The 27,681-nt window shown below is 43.0% G+C and overlaps 1 protein-coding gene across 2 annotated transcripts in view; it reads left to right on the top strand.

Annotated features, from left to right (window-relative positions):
* The window catches only part of USH1C (USH1 protein network component harmonin), a 68,119-nt gene extending 53,716 nt beyond the window's left edge, over positions 1 to 14,403 (top strand). For both annotated transcript variants that reach the window (XM_027852692.1, XM_027852691.1), the window contains exons 16-21: positions 1,355 to 1,396; positions 1,913 to 1,966; positions 6,850 to 6,949; positions 9,738 to 9,847; positions 11,044 to 11,099; positions 13,769 to 14,403. In XM_027852692.1, the coding sequence (XP_027708493.1) occupies positions 1,355 to 1,396; positions 1,913 to 1,966; positions 6,850 to 6,949; positions 9,738 to 9,847; positions 11,044 to 11,099; positions 13,769 to 13,781 (375 nt within the window). In that variant the 3' untranslated portion in view covers positions 13,782 to 14,403. The remainder of the gene's footprint in view (positions 1 to 1,354; positions 1,397 to 1,912; positions 1,967 to 6,849; positions 6,950 to 9,737; positions 9,848 to 11,043; positions 11,100 to 13,768) is intronic.
* Positions 14,404 to 27,681: the final 13,278 nt, after the last annotated feature.

Genomic DNA, 27,681 nt, shown 5'->3' with positions numbered 1-27,681 from the left:
GTGTCCAGGGGCATGGGGTGGTAGGGACTTAAAGTTTTCTTGGCATTACTAAGATAACAATGAAGTCCATGTTCTATTCATCAGTTATCCATCACTCTTGCCAAGTGGCCAGCTCATCTTTTTTTCAGTCATGCACGTATGCTTTTATATTACATTTACCTGTGTATATATCATATTTATCCTGGTTGTTGTCCATTGATCTCAAAGACAACCAAATCCCATTTATTCTATTCCCTCCCTAGACTAAGCTCCATGAGAGCAGAGATATCAAAATTCCATGTCTTCTGCTCCAGAAAAACTGCTCTTAAGAAATGTTTGTTCAACTTAATTCAATTGAATACATACTATTCTCAGGCTGTGTCCTTTCTTCTTTTTCCTTAGCCCAGAGAATATTCCCCCAAGGATCTGTCCCTAGGAAGTCTTTCTCCACAAAGTGGTTTTATTTATCAGAAAACATCTTATAAAAACTACCAGCCATTCAGATGTTTGTTTATTCGACAGACATTCACTGAGTGTCTATAATGTGCACAGCTGGGTCAGGAGTCCAGAGCTTTATGGATAACACAGGGTACCTCCCCTGTCGGAGCTACAGTCTCATAAGTGGAGAGATAACTCTAATAGGAGCTAGTGGTCCTTACTGTCCCTATGATAAAGGCCTTAAAGTGCTTACCTTTCTTAGTAACCTGAGTTCTGTGCTCAGGACTCTCCAAGATTGAAAACCCTTCCACAGCTAAAGGAATGAGTCTCTAATAGTGGAATTTAAGTCTCTCTGAGGCACTTTGGGGGAAGTATCTTTGGGCAAGAGGGTCTTCCTGGTATCCCTTACATCAGAGCTGTCAAACACAAGGCTCCAAGACCACCTATGGCTGGCAACATTCTCCAGTGAGGCCAGAACCAGACTAAAATGCAACTGGAAAATATTTTTAAAATAAATAACAATACAAATAAAACCTAGGTAACATTACATTTTAAAAATTAAGTCTATGCAGCCAGCAGGGGTCCTTATGCATGGATTAGGGGCCCCCTTTTCTATTTGAGTCTGACATCATTTTCCTCATTAGGATATGCTATTTTCCTGGCCCACCTCCTCTCCCCCAGCTCTTAGTGAGGTCGGGGCTGCTCTGCCTGTGAGGGGGATAAAACTTGGCCTTTCCCCCCCACCCCCGTAGGTCCAGGCCTCTCTGCTTGGTGCTTGATTCTGCCACCCTTCTTCCCCACCGTATGGTGTGCGCATCCTTTTCTCATTCTCCTTCCATTACTGAGTTTGCTTCACTGTACTTGGAGCTCCGTCTGCTCCGAATTCCATGCCCTGTGAGAAATAATATACCCCCTAAATTCCTTTCTTTGTCTCCAGGATTTCAGGAAATATGAGGAAGACTTTAACCCTTATTCCATGGTAAGAAACAGATGCCCTTTGGGAGGTTGGAGGGAGGGAGGAGGAGAGATGAGTAAGAAAGGTCAGCCCAGGTTTGAGGTGATCTACAAGGGCTGCTGAAATTGAGTCAGAGTGATGCACGTGCTCCCTAGAAAGATCAGGTAGGAATGTGAAGGTAAGGTCTGTGTTAACTGCCTGCCAGAGAGCCCTGAACCTGGAAAGCATTCCTATCCCATACTCAATGCTCGCGGTCCAGCTGGTGTGTGTGGGGATGCACAGTTTGTAATCTGAATGATCTTGTATATGTAACTGCCTACGGAGGGCTTAAAGGGGTTAGTAATCACTTAATGTGATCCTGGAGTGAAGATCAAGCATCATGACTGAGTACGTTGGAGGTGGGGGGTATGTATGCACGGGTCTTTGAGACGTTTGTGGCTTCTTATTCAAGAAACCCCATGTTCCCTTACCTGAAACTTTCTCTTCCCCATCCAATTTTTCCATTAATATTCAAGGGTCCCATACTGTCTCTCTTTCCAGTTCCTCCCAGAGCAGATCACGGGGAAAGATGTCCGGCTTCTACGAATTAAAAAGGTAATACAGCCACCTGGGTAGGGGTCTCCTCCGCCACGTCCAATGACAACCACGTTGTGGCCACCATGCTGCCCCTGAGGCAGAGAGAAACTTCTACCTTCCTCTTGCCCAGTTCAGCCACACTTTTCTTATAAATAGAAGACATGAGTAGCTTCCTAATCTGCAGACAAATCCCTCCACTCTGTCACCCAAGTAAGGTCATGTCCAATGGTGTTACCCTTGGAAGGACAACTCCCCTTCAGGCTGTGGTTGTGTTTCCTCAAGTGTCTCATGGCATGCTTTGTGATGGAGTGAAAGTCCTCCTTTCCCAATCCTTGGGCCATCCAACCATCCCCATTATTATGGTGCAGTACTGAACTGGGACGTCCTTGTACTAGAAGCCACGTGAAGAGGATGAGATGAATTTTCTCCTTTGGGGTGGAGATGGGGAGGATTAGCTGAGCTCTAGCCTCCTCCCCTCCTTTCCAATAAAAACCCTAAAGAAGCAGATTAAAGGCCTTCCTGGGACCCTCAGATCTGGACTGGGTTGGATCACCTTCCTTCTTTCCGTCTTCCCGTTTTGTTTTTAAACAAGCATTTACTAAGCGCTTATTGTGTGCTCAAAAGGTGTACTAAGCTCTGTCTTCTATTTCCCTCTTTGTTTATCTTACATGCTCTGGCAAGGGCATTAATGACAAAGTTTATCCTGGGCCTCTACAGAAAACAAGGAGTAGTAGCAGTAGCAGCAGCAGCAGCATCAATAGTACTAGTGGTAGTTGTCGCAGCAGTAGCAGCAGCAATAGCAGCAGCAGCAGTAATAGTAGTAGTAGTAGCAGCAGTAGCAGTAGCAGCAGCAGCAGCAGCAGCAGCAGAAGTAGTAGTAGTAGTAGTAGTAGTAGTAGTAGTAGTAGTTATATGGCACCTACTATGTGCAGTGGCAGGCGCTGTTCTAAGTGCTTTACAAATATCATCTTATTTGATCTTCACAACCCTTTGAGGTAGGTGCTATTATTATATCCACTTTATAGCTGAGGAAACTGAGGCAAATATAGAATAAATGATTTGCCCAAGGTTCCACAGCCATTAAGTGCAGGAGGCTGGATTTGAATTGGTTCTTCCTGACTCCAGGTCTATCACTCTGTGCACTGTTCCTCCTGGTTGCTGAGTAATATAAACAGAGGGTAGTTGACCACTCATCTATTAATGCTTTGGGAAGATGCTAGATTTGATTAATTCTGCCATCCTGTCCACTTCTAGGATCCTGTAGTTTAATGACGTGGGGATGGTGAAGCCCCTTTTCTTGCTTACAGTCCAGATGGGAGCTCAAGGTGGGAATCCAGCCTCTGCTCTCCTTGGGCTCTTGGGACCCTTCTGACGCCAGTTGTTTCTATTTTGGGATCCTTCGGGAGGCGGGGTCTCTGGAGGTCTTTGAACCTTTAAACTGTAGAACTGTTTTTTGATAGTGATCGGCTCATTTCCCCTAGTTATTTTTTCCCATAAAAAAAAAAATACCCTGAAACCCAGAGGGCAGTATGATTGAGTGGAAAGAGCCCTGCTCCAGGAGCAGGGTCCCTCAAAGCTGTCACTGACTATGGGAGCTTGGGCAAATCATTTAACTTTTTTTCACAGTTAATGTTCAAAGAAAGTGTTTGATCTGGGCAGCTTACCTATTCCATCCACTCCTGCAGTTTGGTATCACCCTACAGATTGGAGGGTAACGTGAGGGTTTCTCAAAATGTACTAAGCGAAGAAGCACATAGAAAGTACTTTGTAAACTGTAAGAGTGCTATATAAATAGGAGCTGCTGCTGCTACTACTACTACTACTACTACCAGTATTAGTCAATCAATAAACATTTACTAGGAGCCTACTATGTGCAAGGCATTATCCTAAATGTTGGAGATACAAAAGTGGTATAGTAGGAAGAGCTAGATGATACAGTGGATAGAGCACTTGACCTGGAGTCAGGAAGACCTGAGTTCAAATCCAGCCTTAAACACTTACCAGCTGTGTGACCCTAGGCAAGTCACTTGATTTTTGTCAGCCTCAATTTCTCCACCTGTAAAATGGGAATCATAAGAGTACCTACCTCACAGAGTTATTGTAAGGATCAAATGAAAAAATATTTGTAAAATAACAAGGGCAACTAGGTAGCACAGTGGATGGAGCACCAGGTCTAGAGTCAGGAAGATTTATTACTTTCCTGAGTTCAAATCCAGCCTCAGACACTTACTAGCTGTGTGACCCTGGGCGAGTCACTTAACCCTATTTGCCTCAGTTACATTTACATTTATATATATATAATATATATACACACAATATATATACAATTGTGTGTATATATGTGTATATGCACATATACATTTATATTTATATACATAATATATTTATATACATATTTACATTTATATTTATATATATATGTATATATGTATGTGTATATATACATACATATACACATATATAATTTCCCTCACTATATAGATATTCCTCACTATATATATCTTCCTTCATAGATATATATATGCATATATATACATATATTCTATAAAGTGAGCTAGAGAAGGAAATGACAAACCACTCCAATATCTTTGCCAACAAAACCACAAATGGGGCCACAAAGATTCGGACGCAACCGAAACGACACAACACAGTACATAGTAGGTGCTTAATAAATGCTTTTCCCCATACCAACTTAGAGTCAATGGATCTAGGCTCAAATTCTAGCTCCACCACTGAGCACTGATGTGATGCTGGGCAAGTGATTTCATCTCTTTTGGCTTCTTTAAAATGAAGGGGTATACTTGATGACCTCAAGGGTCATTTCCAGCTCTAAATCTATGGTATTATGAAGTTATTATTAGCATTTCCATTGGTTATAGGGTCAGTTAACAAATATTTATTAAGCACTTACTATATGCCAGGTGCCATACTAAGTGCTGAAAGTCAGAATCAGTCCCTGACCTCAAGGAGCTTACATTCTAAAGTGGGAAGCAATATTTGTGTGTGTATGTATGTATATATGTATGTATACAAAACCAAGTAACAAAAATTATATTTGCAGAGTAGATCAATGGTCTTGGGTTCAAGTCCTGTCTCCACCATTATGTGACCACCAAAAAGTCACATAATTACATTTAATTCAACACATGTTCATTAAGCACCACCTATGTGCAAGGCCCTATACCAGGCCATGGAATAGTAGGGTGTTGAAACTAGAACAGACCTTAGATATTCCTAGTCTGACCCAGTCATTTTACAGATGAGAAAATGGAGGCCAAAAAAAGTTAACTGATTTGCCCAAGGTCACAAATTAAGTTAGCTTCAGAGGTAGAATCAGAACCCAGGTCTCCCTTCCTCCCTCCTGTCCTCAGTTTCCTCCTTTGTAAAATGAAGAGTTTGGGGTAGAAGGTCCCTTTCAACTAAGACATATTGTGTTCTATACTTCTAATTCTGACTGGTTGTGTGACTCTTCTATTAAAGAAAGTACAAACACTGCAGCCTGATTCTCTCCCAGTGAGAAGTCAAAAGCCCCATGAAGCTTCTGATAATGAGAAATGTGCATGATTTGTTCTCTGCCACATTACTGAGTTAAGGCCCCACCCCCACCTGGCCTCATATGGAAGTGCCTAGAGTGGTCACTCATCCAGGGCCATCTCTGCAAGGATACAACACTTGGTGTTGCTATTACTAATGCTCTTCTGTGTTGTCACCCCCACCCCAAACTCCAGCCCCATTGAAGAGAGGGTCTCAGAGTCTTAGGCAAGGGAAACATAGCACATGCAGAAAGGACTTATTTCCCTGCTTGCTAATATCTTCCACCTTCAGATTACCTACATATACCATATACATACCTGTGTGTGTGTGTGTGTGTGTATGTGTGTGTGTGTGTATCTTGTATGTATATCTCTTACAGGTCACCTCTCCCTTTTGTAACCCATATGGAGAGCAGAGACTGTTTTGTGTGTATGTGTGTGTGTGCGTGTACATATATATATGTATGTGTGTACACATACATGTGTGTATCTTGTATGTACGTCTCTTACAGGTCATCTCTTCCTTTAGAATGTAACTCATATGGAGAGCAAGGACTGTTTTTTGCCTTTCTTTATATCCCCAGCACTTAGTACTGTCCCTGGCACATAGTAGGTGCTTAATAAATGCTTGTTGACTTACTGGTGTCAAAGGACTACTACTGGGACATTGGATGGGTCACTTAACTTTGCTGGGCCTCAGTTTCCTCATCTGTAAAAATGAAGGAAGAAAACAAGCATTTATTAAGCACCTACTATGCGTCAGGGACAATATTAAGTACTTTACACTTATTACCTCATTTTATCCTCACAATAACCCTGGGCAGTGGATGCTATGAATACTCCTATTTTATTGTTGAAGAAACTGAGGCAGGCAGCAGTGAAGTGACTTGCTCAGGGTCTTACAGCCATCGAGAATCTGAGGCCAAATTTAAATTCAGGTCTTCCCAGCACTCTCTCCACCAGCCCCTAAGGAGTTGGACTGTTGTTGTTCAGTTGTTTTTCAGTCATGTCTAATTCTTCATGACCCCATTTGGAGTTTTCTTGGCAGAGACACTGGAGTGGCTTGCCATTTCCTTCTCCAGCCCATTTTACAGATGAGGAAACTGAGGCAAACAGGGTTAAGTGATTTGCCCAAGGTCACACAGCTAGCAAGTGTCTGAGGCCAGATTTGAACTCACTAAGAGGAGTCTCTCTGACTCCAGGCCTGGCCCTCTACCCACTGCACCATCCTTTGTTCCCCATAAGAGGTTGAACCAGATAGCCTCAAAGGTCTCTTTCAGCCCTGAGTCTGTGCTCCATCACCACATACCCAGCACTCACAGGCTACTGGTCTCCAGGTGTCCCATCCTCTTTCTCTACCTCTTTCAGGAAGGGTCATTAGATCTGGCTGTTGAAGGTGGTGTCGATTCCCCCATTGGGAAAATTGTAGTGTCTGCTGTGTATGAAGACGGGGCTGCTGATCGTCACGGTAAGCATTGTGGGGGCCATGTTGGGGGATGGAGAAGAAAACCACCATCACCTAGAGTTTACTGAGGGCCGGCCTCATATGTAGGCAGTATGTGCAGCTGCCTGAGAAAGGTGATTCCACATGGAAAGCCTTTCTCCATCTCTGTATATCAAAATCCTGCCCATCGTTTGCTTTATTTTTTTTTCCTGCCCAACTTTTTTTTTTTGGGTGAGGCAATTGTGGTTAAGTGACTTGCCCAGGGTCACACAGCTAGTAAGTGTTATGTTTCTGAGGCTGGATTTGAACTCAGGTCCTCCTGACTCCAGGACCAGTGCTCTATCCACTGTGCCACCTAGCAGCCCCCGCAACTTTCTGAGACTTGGTTCCAATGCCACCTCCTCCATGAATCCTTCCCTGATCCCCTCAACCCCATAACAGGATGGGGCCTCTCCCTCCACTCCATTCCCATAGCTCTTTGGCTATCCCTCTGTTATGGCGCTTATCATGTTTAAGTGACATCATTTGTTGTTATTCCTCCCCTAGGACACGGTAAGCACATAATGAGCTCTGAGGATTGTTCTAGTAAAAACAGCTGCCATTTATATGAAGCTTTACAACCTGTAAAGCCCTTCCCATAAGTTATCTCCTCAGAGCCCTATATAACCCTAGGAGGCTGGTCCTGCCGGCATGACTAGCCTCCTTTTCCAGATGAGGAAGCTGGAGCTCACTGACATTAAATGACATATCCAGTGTCACACAGCTAGGAAATGTCAGAGGTGAAATGTTAACCCAGGTCCTCCTGTCTCCAAGTCCCCTGCCCTCTCTGGTGCCTCATCTTCCTTCCCCAGCACCTACCGCACAGTAGGCTCCCAATCGATACTCAGGAGTCACAACTAGAAGAGCCCTTAGAAAACTACAAAAAGGGATAAAGTATGTCTCCCTTTCTAGGCCCCTTTTCCTATTGATTCCCCTCTCCCTTTCACTAAGGACATAATGTTTCCCTAACAAAGAATCTTTGTTGTTGTTCAGTCCTGTCCAACTCTCCGTGACCGCATTTGGGGTTTTCCCGGCAAAGATACTGGGGTGGTTTGCCATTTCCTCTCCAGCTTATTTTACAGGTGATAAAACTAAAGCAAACAGGGTTAAGTGACTTGCCCGGGGTCACACAGCTAAATAAGTGTCTGAGGTTGGATTTGAACTCAGATCTTCCTGACTCCAGGTCCAGCACTCTATCCATGGACCTCCTAGCTGCCCTAATAAAGAATCTGGTAGCCTACAAATCTAGGAGTTCCTAACCTAGGATCTGTTAACTTCTTTTGAAAAATACCTGGATAACTATATAACTAATTTCCTTTGTAATCTTATGTATTTTGTTTTATGTATTTAAAAACATTCTTCTGAGAAGGTTCTGTAGGCTTAAAAAAGTCCAGAATGCTGATCTGGTCCAAACACTTCATTTAACAGATAGGGTCAGAGTATCTTTTCTCTAGAGGTGGAGGGGACCTCAAAGGCCATTTAGGCCAAATGCCTCATGATAGACAGGAAACTGAGGCCCCGAGAAACTGAGTGATTTGCCTGAGGTCACCCTAGTATTAAGCATCAGAGTTGGGGTATGAACTCAAGGCCTCTGTCTCCAGCACTGGAGCCTTCTTCCTTGTGAAATGATTAAGATAAGGGTAGCTAGCAGGATCCCAGGCCTTAGCAGGGATAGAGGGGTACCTTCAATTGTTGCTAATCAACTTCAATGAGAAATTCTTTCCTCTGATGCTCTTCGTGATGGTCCTTTTTGTCCTTTGGGCATAGGACGAATCAATAGATCAATCCAGTAAGCTAGATAGGCCTTGGGGAAGAGTGTTGAATCTGAAGTCACTGGACTCCACTTTGAATCCCACCTTTGCTGCTTGCTACCTGTGTGACCTTGGGTGAATCACTGTCCTTCTCTAGGCCTCAGTTTCCTCCCTTGTAATATGAGGGAGTTAGAGTAAATTATTTCTCTTTCCACTCCATGATGGTATGATTCCCAACTGAAATCAGGGCCCTACTAGGACTTAGGTGGTATCCTGTGCCTTGAGGTGAAAGGCACCCCAGCAAGGGGGGCTCAAAGAAGGGCTCAAAAAGAGAAGCTGGGGGAGCTAGGTGGCACAGTGGATAGAGTTATGGCCTTGGAGTCAGGAGGACCTGACTTATTATTATTACAAATCCAACCTCAGACACTTGACACTTACTAGTTGTGTGACCCTGGGCAAGTCACTTAACCCCAATTGCCTCACCAAAAAGCAAAAAAAAAAGAGAGAGGCTGGGCACATTTTACCTCCTTTGCAGTTTTTTTGACCAAATATCCCTAATGTTTTCATGGCCTAGTTATTGCTGGTTTCTTGTTTCCTCTATAAGAAAGGCACAGCCAACCCATGGCCTCCACCATTAGACTTTGCACAACATTCTCACCACCCCTTCTCCAAATGAGGAAATTGAGGCACAGAGGTGATCTACCCATAATCACACAGCTAAGAAGCATCCTATCTGCTCTGACCTCATTTTTTTTCTGTGTCTACTTCTCTAGAGAATCTTTCCAGGGCTGGTCATCTGAAGTGCATCTGGGCTGCTTCCACAGGGCACAGAAAGCGGGGACAAAATTGCTTGATTAGAGCCCTGCCCTGTGCCTGGGGTGCTGACATTGTTGATCCTTTGTTTTTGAAGAGGACCAGTTGGGTAGTCAAGGGCTGGAGCCTTGTCATATGTGTGAGGGGAAGGAGGGAGAATATCTCCTGTTGGCTAAAAAGCCATGTCTTGTCTCTGTCTTCCCTACCAGGTGGCATTGTGAAAGGTGATGAGATCATGGCAATTAATGGTAAGATTGTAATGGACTTCACCTTGGCAGAGGCCCAAGCAACCCTACAGAAGGCCTGGAACCAGGGCGGGGTAAGAATAGTCCCTATCCTTACATTAGAATGTAATAATAATAACAATAATAGTAGCTAATATTTTTACAGTAATTTAAGGTGTGCTAAGCATCTTACACACCTTAGCCCATTCGATCCTCCCTGGGAGGTAGGTTCTCTTACTATCCCCATTTTACAGATGAGGAGATTAAGACTGATGTAGGTTAAGTCACTTGCCCAGAGTCACACAGAAAGAAAGTGTCTGAGGCTGGATTTGACCTCAGGTCTTCCTGACTCCAAGTCCAGAGTTCTATCCACTGGGCCACCCGGCTGTCAAATTCCTTGAGGTTAAGGATCGATTTTTGCGTTTGCTTTTGCTTTGTACAGTGCCTGGCATCTAGTAAACACTTAATAAATGCTTATTGATTGATACCTACTCTATTATCTACCCACTCATATACATTTGGCCTTTGGAAGTGAGGTCAACATCTTTCATTGTGTGTGTACTCTAAGGCACAAGGTAGTGTTCAAGATCTCAGGCATCACAGCATCACTAGTATCCCACAAGACACCAGCAACCCCCCACCAAATACATCTCTCAAAATAGCAAAATCCTTCCCTTAAGGGATAAGCTGCCCAAGACCTGTCAGTTTCCCCAGAGAGTAAATCTCCCTTTTCCTCCCAGTGAGAAAACATAGAAGGAACACCTGTCTGCAATAGATAATCATTTATAGGAACAGAGGCAGAGCCGTACCTATTACCCAAGAGAGCTCTGAGATCAGAGAGTATGTCACCAATGGGTTTTGAGTTCCTGGGTTCTGAAGTATCATAGAGACAAATGGGTTACCCAGGCCTATGCCAGAGGCAGCACAAAGCAGTAGAAAGAGCACTGAGTGGGAGGTCAAAGGCCCAGCTTAGATTCCACTCTCTGCTTACTACCTCTGAGCAGGCCCCTTGATATCTCTGGGCCCCAGTTTCCACATCTAACCAAAGGGTTAGATCAGATGACTTCAAAAGTAGCCACCAAATATAGGTCCCATGATTTTAAAAATTGGTCATTTTGAATGGTACTTGATATTTTGAGTTGTGAATAATGATTACAGGGTGTATGGAAGAGTCCCTGCTGTTGTTTGGGGGAAGGTGTAAGTGATGGGATAGGCACTGGGCAATGCCTCGTCCACATCGTCAGGGCAACAGGAACTGTGCGTCCAGAGTAATTCCCATCTCTCCCTCCAGGATTGGATCGATTTGGTCATTGCAGTGTCCCCACCCAAGGAGTACGACGATGAACTGTAAGTCCCTGTTGGAGTCTTTCCTCTGACCACTTCCTGCAACCCAATAGGCCTTCACATAAACCTACAAGAGCAAGAAAAAAGTGCGCCCTCTCCCCCCCCAATTCGGGCTTCCTCATATACCTTGCTTTCTTGGGAATATCTTGAGGTCCCATCATCTCCATAAAGTCTTCCAGCTTAAAGATTTGTCCTGCACTTTGCAAATGACTCTGCAATACCTCCATGTTTGCCCAAGGGTCAGAGGGGCCATGGTCCAAGCTCCATATATAAGGACACTCCTATCCCTTGCTTGCTCACTCAAGCCCTCCCCCCTCCTCCTCCACTCTTTTTCTTCCCTCCTCTTCTCTCTCTCCTTTTCCCCCTTTCCCTTCTGACTTTCCTCTCTTCTTCTCTTTCCCTACCTCTACACCCCCTTTTTCCTCCTTTTCCCATCCCTTCTCCCCTCCCTGTCTCACTCTTTTCTCTTCTCCCTCCATCCTACTCTCCATCTTCCCGTCTCTCCCTTTCCCTCTTTCTCCACCTCTTTCTCCCTCTCCCTCACTCTCCCTCCCCTTTCCTGCCTTCCCTCCTCTCCTCTCTCAATTCCACTTCTCCTCCTTCCCTCCTCTTTCTCCTTATTACATTTGTCTTTGATTCTCTCCTTAGAAATCTGGTGCCCTGTCTCTCTGACTCCTGCATGTAGACACCATTGCAGTACAGATACACCGTAATCACATTTTATTTCAACATCAGACATCCATCATTAATCCCAAAACTGACATTCGAACAAAAACAACCTCTTATCATGGAAAGGGCTCTGGATTTGAAGTCTGGGCTCCAGTGATGGCTCAGCCACTTAATAGCTATGGGAGCTTAAGCAAGTCATTTCCTGATCCTGGCCTTATGAAATGGGTGGGACCAAAGGCTCTTCTAAGGTCTCTGAGCTCCAATGCCATGATCCTGTCTCTGATGACTCAATGCCTCAGTAAGTCTTAGGGAGGCTAGCATCATTCAAGCCCCTCTGTCTTTCTAAACTTTTGGAAAGATGAATGGTACTTGACATTGGGTGGGGGTTGGGGAAAGAAGGGGCTGCACCTGCAAAAAGATCAACCAGACCGAAGGAAATAACATGAGTCGCTATTTTGTGTGTTTTCCTGCTCTCCGTATGTAGCTCTTCTCTTCCCTCCTCTGCAGACAGCAGCCCCCAGCCACTCAGAAAGAGCCTTGAAGGCAGCGCCCCCGTGCACAGACATGGGTTTCTCCTGCAGCTGTAGCCCCCGAAGTATTCCCTCATGGTGAATAGACAGTCCTTCCAAGGCTAGTCATTCTGCTGCCAACCTCTCATCTTGCGCAGGTCGGCAGAGTGTTCTTTGGACTGCTGCCTGAGTCACCAAACACTCTTGGTACTACCCGACACATCCCCCAAACGTGCCTCTGAGGCAGATGTTTGGCCGAGGACGGGTTGCTGGTTCATATCTGACATGGCCACGATGATCAAGAGAACAACACAACTTTGCCCATCTATGCCATGTGCTAGGGGCCTGGAAGTCCTATCCTAACCCCATCTTCCAACTCATGGCCAGTGTCATGCTTATCTCTGCCATGTGGGCCCTGATCTGAGCTGAAATAGCAGCCTGGAATTCTGGCCTTTGCTACCCCATTCCGTGTTGGGTACAAACAGTGCCACAAAACATGGCAGAGGCAGCATTGGCACCGTTGATAAAAATGCTGCCTGTATCTTCCCCCCAATTAAAAATATAATGGGCTTGTTTCTTATCAAATCCTGATATGACTGACACATGGAAAATGAACTGTCCTTGCTCTTGGGGTACAATCAGTCATTCAACACATATGTATTAAGTGCCTACTGTGTGCCAAGCCCTGGTGATGCAAATACAAAGAAGGAAATAATCCCTGCTCTAATGGGGCCTCTTCCAAGTACCCTGTCTCCATTCTAGCCAACAAATGCCAGCCAGAGCTGGATCAAATCTGAAAATTTTTCAAGGCTGGTCCAAAGAACTGGAACCAGTGTTCCTTACATCCTTTCCTGCCTTGGGTTATATGAAAAATGCTGTTTCTTGTTTTTTCTCCCTCCATTCCTGCTCCTGTGCCAGGAGATCCATCTCAGATCTATAGAATGTGACTTGTGCCCCCCACCCCATGTCAGGGGGTTCCCATGGGCAGAACCAGCAGGCAAATGGGTATATCACCACTGTTTGGTGTAGCCTAAAGCCTGCATTCTGGGAATGAGCAATGACCTGGCCCTGGGCTGAGTCTGCTCGGAAAATTTAGCCTTCTGCCATTGGGTTTAGCCTATCGTTTCTGTCTCACAAAATGTTAAGACTATACGCTCCCACTGTTTTTGCTCTGACACCCTGACAGCCTCTGGGGGCCTCCCTCTGTCCTGGGAGTGGGTCTGGCCTTAAGTTTTCTGTCACTTGTAATCTCTGGTTTCCCAAGGGGTTTTCTTGGCCTGCTTTCTATCCTCTCCTTCCTGATCTCACAAGAAGCAAAAGTTAGCTCTCCTCATCCCTTGCAATCTGTGGGCCAGAGTCCATAGCTGACTTGTGCACCCACAGGCAGAGGAGAGAGAAAGGCTTCTGCTAAAGACATGCATGAGCTGTGGTTGATTGTGAGCCAGATTTTGTCTGGAGGCTGGAGTCATCCTTCTCCCTTTCCTTGTGTTACAGGACATTTTTTTGAAGTCTAGGAGACACCAAATCCACGCCTAGCTGACATCCGACCTCTGATTCTTCCATCTGAACCTGTGACTGGTCATCTGCTTTTAGGAATGTCATATCACTCTGATTTTGGTCCTCACAGACCACGGGATCCTTTTCTGGGAGGTTCCACAAGCAGTCAGCAGGATGTCTTCCCATCTATCATTCAACACTAATGCTTCCTTGAGCATTCCTGAGCAGCTCAGTCCTGCCCACCTCCTCTCCAGGCTGAAGCCCAGAAGAGCCTGGAGGGAGCTCCCAGGAGGGGACTGGGGGTGGAGGGGTGACTTTGATGAGACGGAGGGGAGTCCTTTATCAGCACAGTACTTTGCTATTTCTAATTCCATCTCCTTACCTGTGAATTTGGTTTCTCCACAACCCCCAAAACTCCACAGAGAACTATTAGGAATTAGAGCTTCAAATCCCTCCCTCTATCTATCTTCCATCTCTGCCCAGAATAAGGATTTAGAGAAAAATACCATTAAGCTCTGGAGTACCCTCCCCAGTGCTCTCTGAAATATTTTCCTCGGGTTGCAATTATTTTGGGGTTGGGGGCAGAGTACCCTCCTCAAAACTGGCCAATAAATTGATTACCTGACTGTCAACTAGCATTTCTTGATCACCTACAATGTTCCACGTACGGGGCTAAGCTCTGGGGACACAGAGGAGGGTAAGAACCAAATCCTTGCTCTAATGGGAAGGACAACCTACAAACCACTATGTACATGCAAGAAACATCCATGACAAACTGATTGTCATCTCAAAGGGAAGGAACTCTGGTTAACAAAGACTAGAAAAGACTTTTTTGCTCAAGGTGGGACTTTAGCTGAGACTTTCTGCTGGTGTCTGTGCTTAAAGCCCAGGTAAGGATAAGGGCAGGTTATGGGATCATAGATTTCGAGCTAGAATGAACCTCACAGCCTCTTAGGGTTTTTTTGTTGTGGTTGTTACACTTTAAGTTCTGAACTATCTCCCTCCCTCTGCCCCACCCGGAATTAGAGAAGGCCACCATTTCTCACACACACACACACACACACACACACACACTATATATATATATATATGTATATACACATATAAAAACATATGTGTATATTTATACATATGTAAAATCATACTATACATACTTTTACATATATGTGTAAAACCATACTATGCATACTTCTATTTATCAGTTTTTTCTCTGGAGGTGGATAGCATCTTTCTTCATTGGTCTTTTGTAGTTGATTTATGTATTTATAACACTCAGAATAACTTAGTCGTTCACAGTTATTCTACAAACAATAGTGCACAGCCTCTCATCTTATAGATAAAGAAACTCAGGCTTCTGGAGGAAAAGTGACTTTCCCAAGGCCACACTGGCAATGTCAGAGATGGGATTTGAACCCAAGACCTCTGACTCCTGAGCCAGTGCTCTGTCCATTGTACCATAGAGTAATATATGCATTTCCTCTCCTTCCTAGCCATTTTCTCCTTTCCAAGCTTCCTCAGAGTCTAAATAAAATCCCATTCTGGGCGAGGCTCACTCCCAGGTATATTGGCTTGTCCATAGAGAATGCTGAAAAGTCTTTAAGACCCAAAGAACTGGATTCCCTCCAAGGGGCAGCCTGAGCACGAATCCACCCTTAGAAGCTTATTAAACATTTTCGTACACTCTACATTTCCATCAGACTGGCCAACCTGCTGTCTCCTGAGGTTGGTATCCCACTTCCCATCTCCCTACTTTCACACAGACTCACCCCTGGAATGCCTAGAATATAATTCCTCATCACCTCTACCTTTCAGACTTTCCAGCTTCCTTCAAGCTTCAGCTGTGCCACCTTCTACAAGAAGCCTTTCATTATTGCCCCTCATGAGTTCAATCTCACACCTAAAATTATCACATGCTGTATATGCTTTTCTGTTTGCATATTGTGTCTCCCCGCCCCCCAGTACAGTACAGAAAGTACAGCTTTCTGAAGGCAAGGTTCTGATATTGCAAGGGGCCTAGCACATTGCCTCTCACCATCTCACAGAATCGGAGAATTTGGAGGGGCCTCAGAGACCATCTAAAACAACCCATACACCAAAGGAATACCCACTATAATATACCCAATATATGTGCATTCATTTTCTGCTTGAAGACCTCCAAGGAGCAGGAACACAACTTCTGTTGGAGTAGCCCATTCTATTTTTGGATGGCTGTCAGGAAGTTTGAATTGTATTATAATAGGTGCTTAAAAATGCTTGTTGGATTGAATTTGATTAATTCAATAAGCATTTAAATAGATGAGTATGGTCATATTCTGGAAGATCAGCTATCATACATGTACATAGGGGAGAAGTACAAAGAAAATGTACTTTTGTAGTCTTTCATGGAAGAAGAAAAGGGAAAGGGGGCATGAATGCCAAGACCGGGGCACCCAGACATGATTCAAGTGCCAGGAGATGACCTAGTAGTTAGGGTTTAGATTTGGCAGATCTTGTAATTCAGGGAGCTATGAATGAATGCTCAGATGCCAGGGAGGTCAGGAGATTCAGAGCCTTGATCTGGGGTTCAGGGATTAGGAAATTTGCTAATAAGTGAGAGGTGAAATCCCTAAGGGGGCTGAAGGCAAACATCCTCAGTGGGCTCTAAGAAGAGGAGGCAATCCCCTAGGATGCCACTATGGGCCTGTGGAACCCAACATCCTCTCTCCAAACTCCTCCATTTCATCCTCCTCAACCCCATCATACAGAAACAATGCACTATCCCATCCACCATCTGGAACGAGCCTGGGCCAGAAAACATTAAGCTGGAATGGAACTTAAATATCCCCTAATTATACTATCATCAGATTTGAAACCTAACAGGGATCTTGGAACTCAACTACCTCTTTTTACAGATAAGGAAACTGAGGGTCAGAAAGGTTATGTTACTTGCCCAAGGTCAAACAGGGAGTAAGTAGTAGAAGCAAAATTCTTACTCCAAGTCCAGAGCCTTCTCCCCCACTGTACCAATTCACTCCTCCCATTTCACAGAGGTAGTAACCAAGGCTGAGAGAGAGGGTTATGACTTACCCAAGGTCACACAGCAAGTTAATGGCAAAAGTTGGAGATAGAACCCAGTTCTCCTAACTCCTGGCGCAAAGCTCTGTCCAATGCACCAAGCTGCAGTAGAGTACTGTCAGGAAGAAATTGTAAATAAATAACTCTTACTGTCCGTGATAGAGGACGTCTACTCGGATTCCAGGCTTGGGAAAAAATAAACAGGAAAATGTTCTTTCTGATAAAACACTGAATGACCCTGTCTCCTGCAGTCGCCTCCTTTTATCCTCTCCCCCCACCTCTTTAGGGCTCTCTATCACTCAGATTTCTTGACTATAAACTATAAAACACAGCACAGAGCTTCCCTGGAAGCAAGAAATAGGCTTTTAAAAATCATTGTTATAACCTTTACATTTGCAAGAAAGAGCAGTAAATAATCAAGCTACGTTTAGGGTAAATAGTAAGTCTCCAAATAAAAGCCTAAATTGTAAACTATTTACATTTTTCAGAACTAGTAACAATATATACAAATATATACAAAAATATTAAAAACAATATGTACAAATATATACAAAAATATGTGGCAGGTGGGGATGGGAACTAGACCAGTAATTTCACTGGTATTGGAAACTACCAGAGGAGACAAACTCCCCCTAAAATGGAGGTCAGCACCTTCTCTACAACTTATAGCCAGAAAGCTGGTGAGAGCACTAAGGGTGTAGGTGACTTGCCCAAGGTCACTCGGCATGTAGCTAGCAGCCAAAGATGGGACTCGGGCTCAGGTCTCACTGCTCCCAGGCCAGCTCTCCTTTCATTACACTAGGCCACCTATCCTAACAAAAGAAATACAAAATAGAACACTACAGTTGTGCTCCCTTCTGAATCTGTCTATTGACAAGTATACCGTGTGTCAGAGGCCCCTCCAAGACACAAAGGGCTTGAGTATACTTTGGAAGACTTCTCACTTCTGCTGCCTGCTCTCACCCTAGTCTGGGAACCTCAGTAATCACTTTTCAAGGGGCCTTGATGGTCCGTGACAGGCCGAAACGCATAGTCCCATCTCCTCATTATATAACAGAGGAAACTGAAGCCTAGAGAGGCTACATAATTTGTTCAAGGTCACCCAGGTATTAAATGGCAGAGCTGGAATTCTGACTCCAAACCCAGCATGCTTTGCATGCTGCATGGTACAAAATATTAAAAACAAAAATTTTGCAAAAATATTAAAAACAATATGTACAAATATATACAAAAATATGTGGCAGGCAAAATTTTTGTTTTTAATATTTTGTACCATGCTACGTTTAGGATAGTTCAAATGGCCAGGACAACAACTGTCAACAGCCTTTTGTTGAAAGCACTGTGCTAGGCACTAGAGTTACAAAATTGAAATGACTGTCTTTGCTTTCATGGAGTTCATAGTCTAGTAATATACTAAGCCATTACAAAATCACAGCCTCTCACAGTAGAAAGAAATGGCAGTACAATTTCCCATCCAATTTAGGAGCCCCAGAGGCTCCATGATATGATCAGTCCATCAGTAAGCATTTATTGTCATTGTATACTGTGTCATTGTATACTATGTCGAGCTCTGGAGATACAAAGAAAGACAAGAGACAATCACAGTTTTCAAGGAGCTCATAGACAAAATATATACTGGATAAATTGGGAATTAGCAATAGAAATAAGGCAGAGCAACAGAGTTGGAGCTAGAAGACCTGAGTTCAAATCCTGTTTCTGATACTTAGTATGTGACCCTATGTAAGTCACTTAACCTCTTTGATCTTCAATTTCTTCATCTTTAAAATGGGAGTGTTATACTTGACCTCTAAGGTATCTTTCAGCTCTAAATCTATGACCCTAGGATCACTTCTTCAGTTTCCATGGCAGGTGGTCATCCAGTCTCTTCTTGAACATTCGCATTTATGAGAGGCTCTTGAAACTACAAGACAGTACTACAGCCCTCAGAGTTAGTGAGTACTCATAGTACACAGTTACTGAATTAGAATCCATTCTACAATTTACCCAAAAAGTAGTCATCCAATCATTGCTTAGAGACTTGTCTTGAGGGAGAGCCATTCTACTTGGGATCATAGATTTAATGCTATAAAGGACTTTAGTTGTAATTGAGTTCAACTACCTTACTTTACATTTGAGGGAACTGAGGCCATAAAGTGACTTGCTGAAGGTCATGACGGTATTAGATGGTGGAGCTGGGACTCTGATTCCAAATCCAGGGTGCTTTGTATTGTACCATGCTATGTTTAGGAAGGTTCTAATGGCTAGGATGACAAGTCAACAACCTCCAAGGAACAGAAGCATAATGTTCTTTTTCATATTGAGCTAAAATCTGCCTTTCTGGAATTTTCACCCATAGGTCCTAATTCTGCTCTCCAGGGCCATATAGAGTAAGTCCAATCTCTTACAAATGACACTCTTCAGATACTTGAAGGCAGCTATCATATTCTCTGCTGGAAGGGCTCATCGTTGTGCTCTTGAGGAGTGGTGTTACATTCTATTTTTGAGGTGATGGAGTTATCTGTAATTGCTAGTGAAAGCTTTTTATCTCTCATCCCCTTTGAGCAGAAGAATGGGAGATATGTAGTTCACTGAGTGATTAATAATATGAGCTGAACCTGCCAGTAATCAAGATGCTTCCTGGTTGGCTAAAAGAGAGTTTGGGATTGTAGAATGGACCAGCAAACCTGATCCTTAGCACCAAGATAACACAATCCCAACTGGTCAAGGTGTGGTCTGGTGGAAAGATGCCATTTTCTCTTGGTGGAGCAGAAGGAAGCTGGAGGTCATGAGCCAAACTAGACCTGAGAAATTGTAGTACTTTCTTTTTGTAACTCATGATTCATGCCCCTCCTCCTCCCAAGACTTTGGGTTAACAAGAAATGGGACTATTCCTGGGGCCTGACCCATTTTCTTTCTTTGGTTCATTGCTGCCACCTGGAATTACTCTAGGAAACTCTCTGAATATTGCTTCCATTAAGCTCATGTCTAAGGTTTCCCAAGTGTAGCTAATAGGCCACCCCACTCCTGTATAAGTACTCAAGGTAACAGTGCATAAAGATAGCCTTTATTTCACTTCACAGAAAATACAGATGATGGAAAAGACACACAGAAACCCATAACCAGTTGCAGAAATACGGAAAACAGCCCATTAGCTCCCCACCAAAGGTAATTGAACTTGGGGATGTTTTTAAGACAGCCCTTTGACATTCTGGAAGACCCCTACCCCTCCTACAGGGTTCTACACAGTCTCTTCCAGATTCATAGTGTCCTTCTGTGCTTTGGATTCTCCTCAGAAGACAGACACATTTGGAAGCTTTTGATTCAGTAATCTTCCCAGTGGACTGGCATTGTCTGAATAACTCACTGGCTCATGTTCTCCAAGTAGGACGCTATTCAGGAGCTATATGATGCAACCTCTTCTCTCTCCAAGGAGCTTGCTACAACAGGAAATCATCATCTCTCTCTCTCAAAAATCCATTCCCCAAACTCTCAAGTTTGGGAACTCTTGAAATAGGGGTCAGTTTCCTCATCTGTCGAATGGAGATTGTAGTCCCTGAGCTCTTTCATTCATAGCATAGCCACAGCAATCAAATGAGGTAATAGAAGCAAAAGTACTTTGAAAAGTATAAAATGTAATGCTAATATGATTTGCTATGTCATATTATCGTCATTATAATCGCTACTACTACAAAGCAGAAAATTTCAAAACAAAGTGCTGCCATGCTTCTTAGCAGCAATTCTTCTCCTAATGTAGTTATCCACTTGCCCCAGCAACAGCCAAGGAATGTGTGTGTGTGTGTGTGTGTTCATGAGCGTGCACATGGTTGCACATGGGTACATGTGCTTGCCAGTGTTTAAGGTGCATGAGTCTTGCTGGGTGAATGCAGTGTGTGGGAAGACAGAAGGACTTAGGCTTACAGTCACTGCCAAACAGTGAAGGTGGACTCCATGCCTGAATGCATGATTCCTCCTTTCTTTAGCTTATATTTGGAATGATGAACAATCTGTGCAGTGAGCTTCCCTGGGTTGGTGTTCCCTTCTGTTGTGTGTGTCCCAGGAAAGCCTCTCTGGACTTCAGTTTCTGCATGTGGAAGATGGAGGAATTGGAGTAGATGTTTTAAATTCTCTCTGATACTCTGCCCCACCCAACTGCTAGTGCCTTCTCTCTGTCTCTCTCTCTTCTCTCTCTCTCTCTGTCTCTCTCTGTCTCTGTCTCTCTCTTTCTCTCTCTCATTTCCTTGTACCTATTTCTATTTATTAACTTTACATTTATGTTGTATATACTTGTCCATGTCTCCTCCATTTGAATGTAAGTTCAATATGATTAGAAACTATTTTCTTCTTTGTACCTGTATCTGAATCATTTAGCACAGTGCCTAGCACATGATAATTGCTGAATAAATACATTTTATATCTATTTTGCATATACCATGTATATACCTCTAGATATAGACTATTGTGTATAGATGTATGAACTATGTATACATATGTAAAGATCTCAGAACTACATATGTACAGATCTCCCCAAATTGAATGTAAACTCCTTGAGGGCAGAGACTGTTTCAATTTTGTCTTTGTATCCTCAGTACCAGGTACGAAGTGTGTACTTAACAAATGCATGTTAATTCATTGGACTTTGCCTTCAGTTGTTGATTGAAGGGTGCTTCCAGATCTCATATTCTAGGTTTTATGACTCTGAGATTGTTTAATTCTACTCACTAAATATATCTCAAAATCCTATATCCAAATACCCACAATGGACCAAACATATTAAGCCATAAGAAGCAGGGCTTCCCTCTTGGGATTTAAGGCTGCCAAATGATACAGCTATTGCTTCTTGTCTTTTGTTGAGGGAGTAAATGAATCAGATGGACCCAGCTGTGGCTGCAAAAGGTGGTTGTAATCATCTAGTAGTAATCCTGGGTAGCTTTTCTTCTGTGTCTTATTAGTGTTCCTTTATATCATACATATCTTCTGAGAAAGTCTTATGTGCTTGACTCTGCTGTACCCATGTGCAACCATGTGCGCACTCATGCGCTCTCGCGTGCACACACCCACACACACCCACACACACACACATTCCATGAGAACTCTTTTTTTGTTGTTGTTTGTCCTTCGTTCTCGAAAAGGACCATAGCATCAGGGAGGTGAAGCCATGACGTGAGAGTGAATTGGATTTAAGTGAGGGAGGGTTGTGCAAAATCACCAACCTCACTTTCTCCTCCGGAGCCATCTGGGTCCAGTGGCACGATACGTCTCAGGACGACTGGAGATGGTCCTACCCATTCAAACTGCGCAGAAACCAGCTGACTAACAAATCCCCAACTACCAGCAACAGGAAAATGCCGTGACTACTCCTTCAAGTTAGCGATGAGCAGCTGTAAGCCCTTTTCAGCTTGAGCACACAGCTGTTACCTTTTCAGAGTCCATTAGAGGCAGACTTTAGTCCAATTGGAGATATTAGATAAGGACTTCAGTGAAGGATTAGCAATGATGAAGTATCCAAAAGTCCTAACCCATTTGTCCTTCCAGAATGTTGATCTTCCCACCCCACCCCACCCCAAATAGCAGTTGAATTTTAAGGAAGTCAGCTTTCTCAAATAATAGAAAGAACTCTCTTTGGGGGAGAGGAAATCATGCCCTTGGAGTGGCAGTCTTTAGGTCAATATTCTACTAGTTATCCAGAGAAAATTAGATGATACCCTGTCATTAAAGATATGCAGATAATGGTTTGATTCCTTTATAAAGGAAACAGCCTCATTCTTCTTTTTGGAGATTCCAAGAGGGATTTTTTTTTAAATAAAGTACATATTCTTACAAAAGTACAAGAATTCTCTCCAGCATTGGTGCTAAAAATAGTTTCTCTTTCATTTGCATACTTGCTTTACATGTCACTGGAAACCCAATTCACTTGCCAATTTAAAATTTTAATGTACATTTCTTCCATCTGAAAGTGAATTTTAATTACATACAATTGTGCATTTGGCAATGTTTCCTTAAAGCCACAGTGTTGGCTAGAAAAGAAGTCAAGATGAAGGGAAACAGTAATTGTTATGAGTATCCCAATTGAGTTCTGTCTGCCCCTCCTCTTCTTATTCATCCCATTTGATTGACTAAGCAAAGGAGGCCTGTTCCTGACAGCACCCTGGTTCAAGAATATGATGCATGACGATGCACTTCCTCTACCAGAGATGAAATGAACAAGTGGAGTGAGCTCTCTCTCTCTCTCTCTCTCTCTCTGTCTCTGTCTCTGTCACACACACACTATAGAAACACTCATTTATGCAAATAAATAACCCCTGTGTCCCTATAGAACACAAAGGTTGTATACTTGTATAAATGTATCATTAGAGGAAGCATCCACAAGAGATCACAGATTCACTAAAGTATTGAGGTAACCCTTGTGTCACACACATGCACCAATAATAAGAAATGCCTTTAGTAAGAGGGAGTGGGGGGCGGGGTACTACACTCCTCTTAGTTCAAACCCTGACCTAGAATCCTTGGGGCATCTCCGTATACTGGTGCCAATTCCGCATTCATCAGCATTCCAATTATAAAATATGGAAAGGAAGTGTTGTTAGCAAAATAGTACCTTACACATAGTATGTGCTTTGAATTGTATTGAATTGGGAAATTAGGGAAAAAATCAAAAGACTTAAAGCTAATTTGAAGACTCTTCATTCCTTCAAAGTGTCACCCTAAGTATTCACGGTGACCCACTCCTAGGTGCTTTGAAGCCAAGATCCAGAGCTGGAAGGGACTTTAGAGATCATCTAATCCCACTTTGCATTCAAGGCTCTCCTAACTGGATTCCAATCAGGAGTGTGCTAGTTAATATTTAAAAACTAGATACTTGGGGAAGTGAGGTATACTAAGGACATATGTTTAATTTAAATCTGCATTATTAACATTTTCTTCACCACTTTCTTAAGTAAATGCAATCAACAAAAATAAATAAATAAATCAAATAGTGATGTGTTTGCTGATTTCCACAGTATAAATGCTCACACTGAAAATTTAACAATTGGCTTTTGGGAGCTGTTGAAGCTGGCTCTAGCACATTCCTGATTCCAACCTACCTCTCCAATCTGACCAACAACCAATCTTGACTGAGAAGGAAGCATACCTTCTACCCCTTGGCAGAGAGGTCAAAGACTAAGAAACTAAGGCCCAGGGAGATTAAATTACTTTCCCACGCTCACACAGGAAGCATCAGAGACAGAATTTGAATCGAGGACCTTGAACAGCAGAGTCCGTGTGCTTTCTCCTACACTATTGCCTCCCACTACCAAAAAGAAAGTTCCTCTCATATTTCAGTCCCTGCTGTTATTAGCATAGCTCCCTTCTTTTTTGGTGATCTTCTCTTCTAAAGTAGCTTTTTGATGCCCAGCTGGAATATTGTCCTCTCCTGACTCCCACCCCCAGAGTGTTCTGATAGCAGACTCACTCCTCTCTCTTGGCACTAACCAGAATAAGTCTAGCTCTCCCTAACAGGATTCATGGCTGTAGCATTTTTTTAAACCACAACTAGGAAAGCAGAGCAGTTCAGCTATAGAATAGAAAGATAACAACTGTTACCCTAAAGCAATAAGATCCTGAGCCTCTGGGATGATATTAGTTTGACCAGCCAGGCTGTGGTATTAAAGGTCATACATAGCCTTGGGAAAAGTGAAAATAGGAGAATCAGGTGAAGTCCCTTTTGTGGCAGAACAGTGGGACTCTGGGACATCTAGTTAACCTGGTTAGCTTTCCCTGTGTGCTTAGCACAGTGCCTGGAACATAGCAGGCACTTAATAAATGTTTATTGGATTGGATTGGACAGTAGGAAGATCAATATGGCAGCTGAGTGGAGGATGGACTGGCGTGGGGAAGAAGACGTGAGGCAGGGAGACCAACCAGAAGACACAAGATATCTAAGACCTGGACCAGGGTGACAGCAGTTGTTTTTACAAAGGTAGAATCCACAAGACTTGATGAGTGATTGGATATTGGGGGGAGGGGTTGAGAGAAAAGTCAAAGATGACACCTATGATTGAGAGTATGAGTGATTGGAAGGATGCTGGAGCACTCAGCAGTTAGAGAAATTAGGAAGAGGGAAGGGTTTGGGAAGGAGTTCTGTATTGGACATGTTGAATTTACAATATCTGTAAGACATCCAATTTGAGATGTCCAAATAGGTGACTGGAGATGCAAGACTGGAGATCAGGAGACGGGCTTTGGCTGAATAAAGAGATCTGAGAATCATCTGCATAGAGAGGATAACTGAATCCATGAGATTCACCTAAAGTCCTTTCCTCATGTGTTACAAAGGATGATATTTCTTCCCAAGGGAATACTCCCTACTTATCCAAGCATTGCTATCGATTTCTTATTCTTAGCCACTTTTGAAGTTATTCAAACAATTAGAAGGCTGTGAGTCATCTATACTTCCTACAAACCCCATTCCCACAAGGTCCTTTTTTTTCTGGTAGTCCCAAAGCCTTCCTTCAAATGAGACACTTTAAAGGGAAAGTTTCCGTCTCTCTAGAGAAACCCTCTAGTTCTTCCTTCAAACATGCCAACACAATCTTCCTAAGGCACAAGAATGACTCTGTTTCAAAACCTTCAATGAATCAGCCTTGCATAGGAGGAAAATTCCTTGCATTCAAGGCTCTCCTAACTGGATTCCAATCAGGAGTGTGCTAGTTAATATTTAAAAACTAGATACTTGGGGGAGTGAGGTGTACTCAGAACATATGTTATTTTAATCTGCATTATTAACATTTTCTTAAGTAAATACAATCAACAACAACAAAAAAAAACCCAAAGTCAAATAGTGATTTGTTTGCTGATTTCCACAGTATAAATGCTCACACTGAAAATTTAACAATTGGCTTTTGGGAGCTGTAGAAGCTGGCTCTAGCACATTCCTGATTCCAACCTACCTCTCCAATCTGACCAACAACCAATCTTGACTGAGAAGGAAACATATCTTCTACCCCTTGGCAGAGAGGTCAAAGACTAAATTTGTGGAGCTAGACATGCATTCTCAGCATGGCCACTGTGTTGATTTGTTTCATCTGACTATACATATTTGTTATAATAGAACTCTTCCATTCACAGAACAGGGAAGGAAGAAAGATTGGGAAATAGTATTAGACACTGAAAAAAGAAATAAATTTATGACACATTATTCACTGATAGTTACTAAACAAGGTCATGTGATTGTATTGATGTTCGGTATGAGTTGACTTGAACCTAGTCTTTTTGCCTTCAAATCTGGCCTCTCTCCATTATGCCATACTGGTTCTCAACTCATAAAGATAATTATTAAAGTAAGACAAAGACCTTCCTGTGAATTTTCCAGTTTTCACACTCACTTTTTATTGTTTAAAGTCTAAAGACCTTACAAGCACAGTTTAACAACAGCTCTCAGTTTAGTGTTTCCAGGCGTTTCCAGGAGCTTATCACAAGAGCAGATAACTTACCCTCAGCATCACTAATGGCCCTCTTTCTACCGGTGTTTCCATTTCAGTTGATTTTGAAAAGGCTTTATCCTTCCCCACACTTGGGCAGGGCTGATTGGCACTTAAGAAGCCACTGGAAATGGGCCGGTTATTTTCAAATGGTCCCTAACATCTCGACTTCTATACATTCATTCATTTATTCATTCATTCAGCAGATAATTACTGAAACCCTGTTATGCACACATACTTAAGGGTGTGGGGAAGTGGAACAACAAGCCTATGTCTCTCCTCTGGAGGAGGCAGAACCATCTAAGGGAAGAGAGACCTTGCGATGAGGAGAGGTAAGTAACTATGCAGGGGAGATTAGTGTGAGTGCCGGAAATGAGTGATGCCATCAATATGTATCTGGGAAATCAATTCTGACTGGAGCAGCAGGACACCACTCTCATGAATGGAAGGCAACCATGTGGTCATGGGAAGAGCATTGGATTTGGGATCAAAGACTTGGGGGTTTTTAATGTTTTACTTTTCAACTAACAAGCATTTTTTCTCTTCCACCCCCCCCACCCCCCAACTTAAAAGAAAACCAAAACCCTCAAAACAAATATGCATAGCCAAGCAAAACAAATTCCTACATTGGCCATGTCCAAAAACACATTTCATTCTGCATCTTGAATCCATCTCTTTGTCCAGAAATGGTGAATGTGTTTAATCAGGAGACCTCTACAATGTTTGGTAATGACATCGATCAGAGATCTTAAATCTTTCAAAGTTGTTTAATAGACAGTTTCCAATTTGCCCCTGCTGCTTAGTCCTGTAACCTTGGAAAAGTCACATTTCTCTGAGCTCCAGTCTCCTCTTCTGAAAGAAGTGAACAATCATCTCGGGTCTACCTCCTTCACAGGGTTGGTTATAGGATCTACAGCTGGAAGAGAGCTCAGAGGCCAACTAGTTCAACCCCCACATTTTACAGTTGAAGAGACTGAGGCTCAGGGAAATTTGACAACTTGCCCAATGTCACCACAGATAGTTAGAATCAGAGGCGGGATTTGAATCCAAGTCCTCTCTGACTCCTAAACCAGAGCTCTTTCCACTATGCCATGCAGTCTCCTACTGTGAAGACCAAATGTATATAATATATATAATGTATATAAAACCTTTTAGTGTTTATATATAAATAAAAATTCTTATTGCCATTATGACTGCCTCAAGCAGACAAGTTGCATAGTGGTTAGAATGTTAGAATCAGGTAGTCTAAGTTCAAATTCCCTCTTTGACATTTTCTATCTATGTGATCATAGACAAACTTCTCAACCTACAGGACACTCAGTTTCCTCATCTGTAAAATGGGGATAATTATTGTGCCATCAAACTCATAGAGTTGTCCTGACAGTATACATACATGAC

Source organism: Vombatus ursinus, unplaced genomic scaffold (genome assembly GCF_900497805.2).
Source record: "Vombatus ursinus unplaced genomic scaffold, bare-nosed wombat genome assembly UNPS02009770.1, whole genome shotgun sequence".
Lineage (NCBI taxonomy): Eukaryota > Metazoa > Chordata > Mammalia > Diprotodontia > Vombatidae > Vombatus > Vombatus ursinus.
Note: the sequence above shows the minus strand (reverse complement) of the source record. Positions and strands in the feature narration are given on the sequence as shown.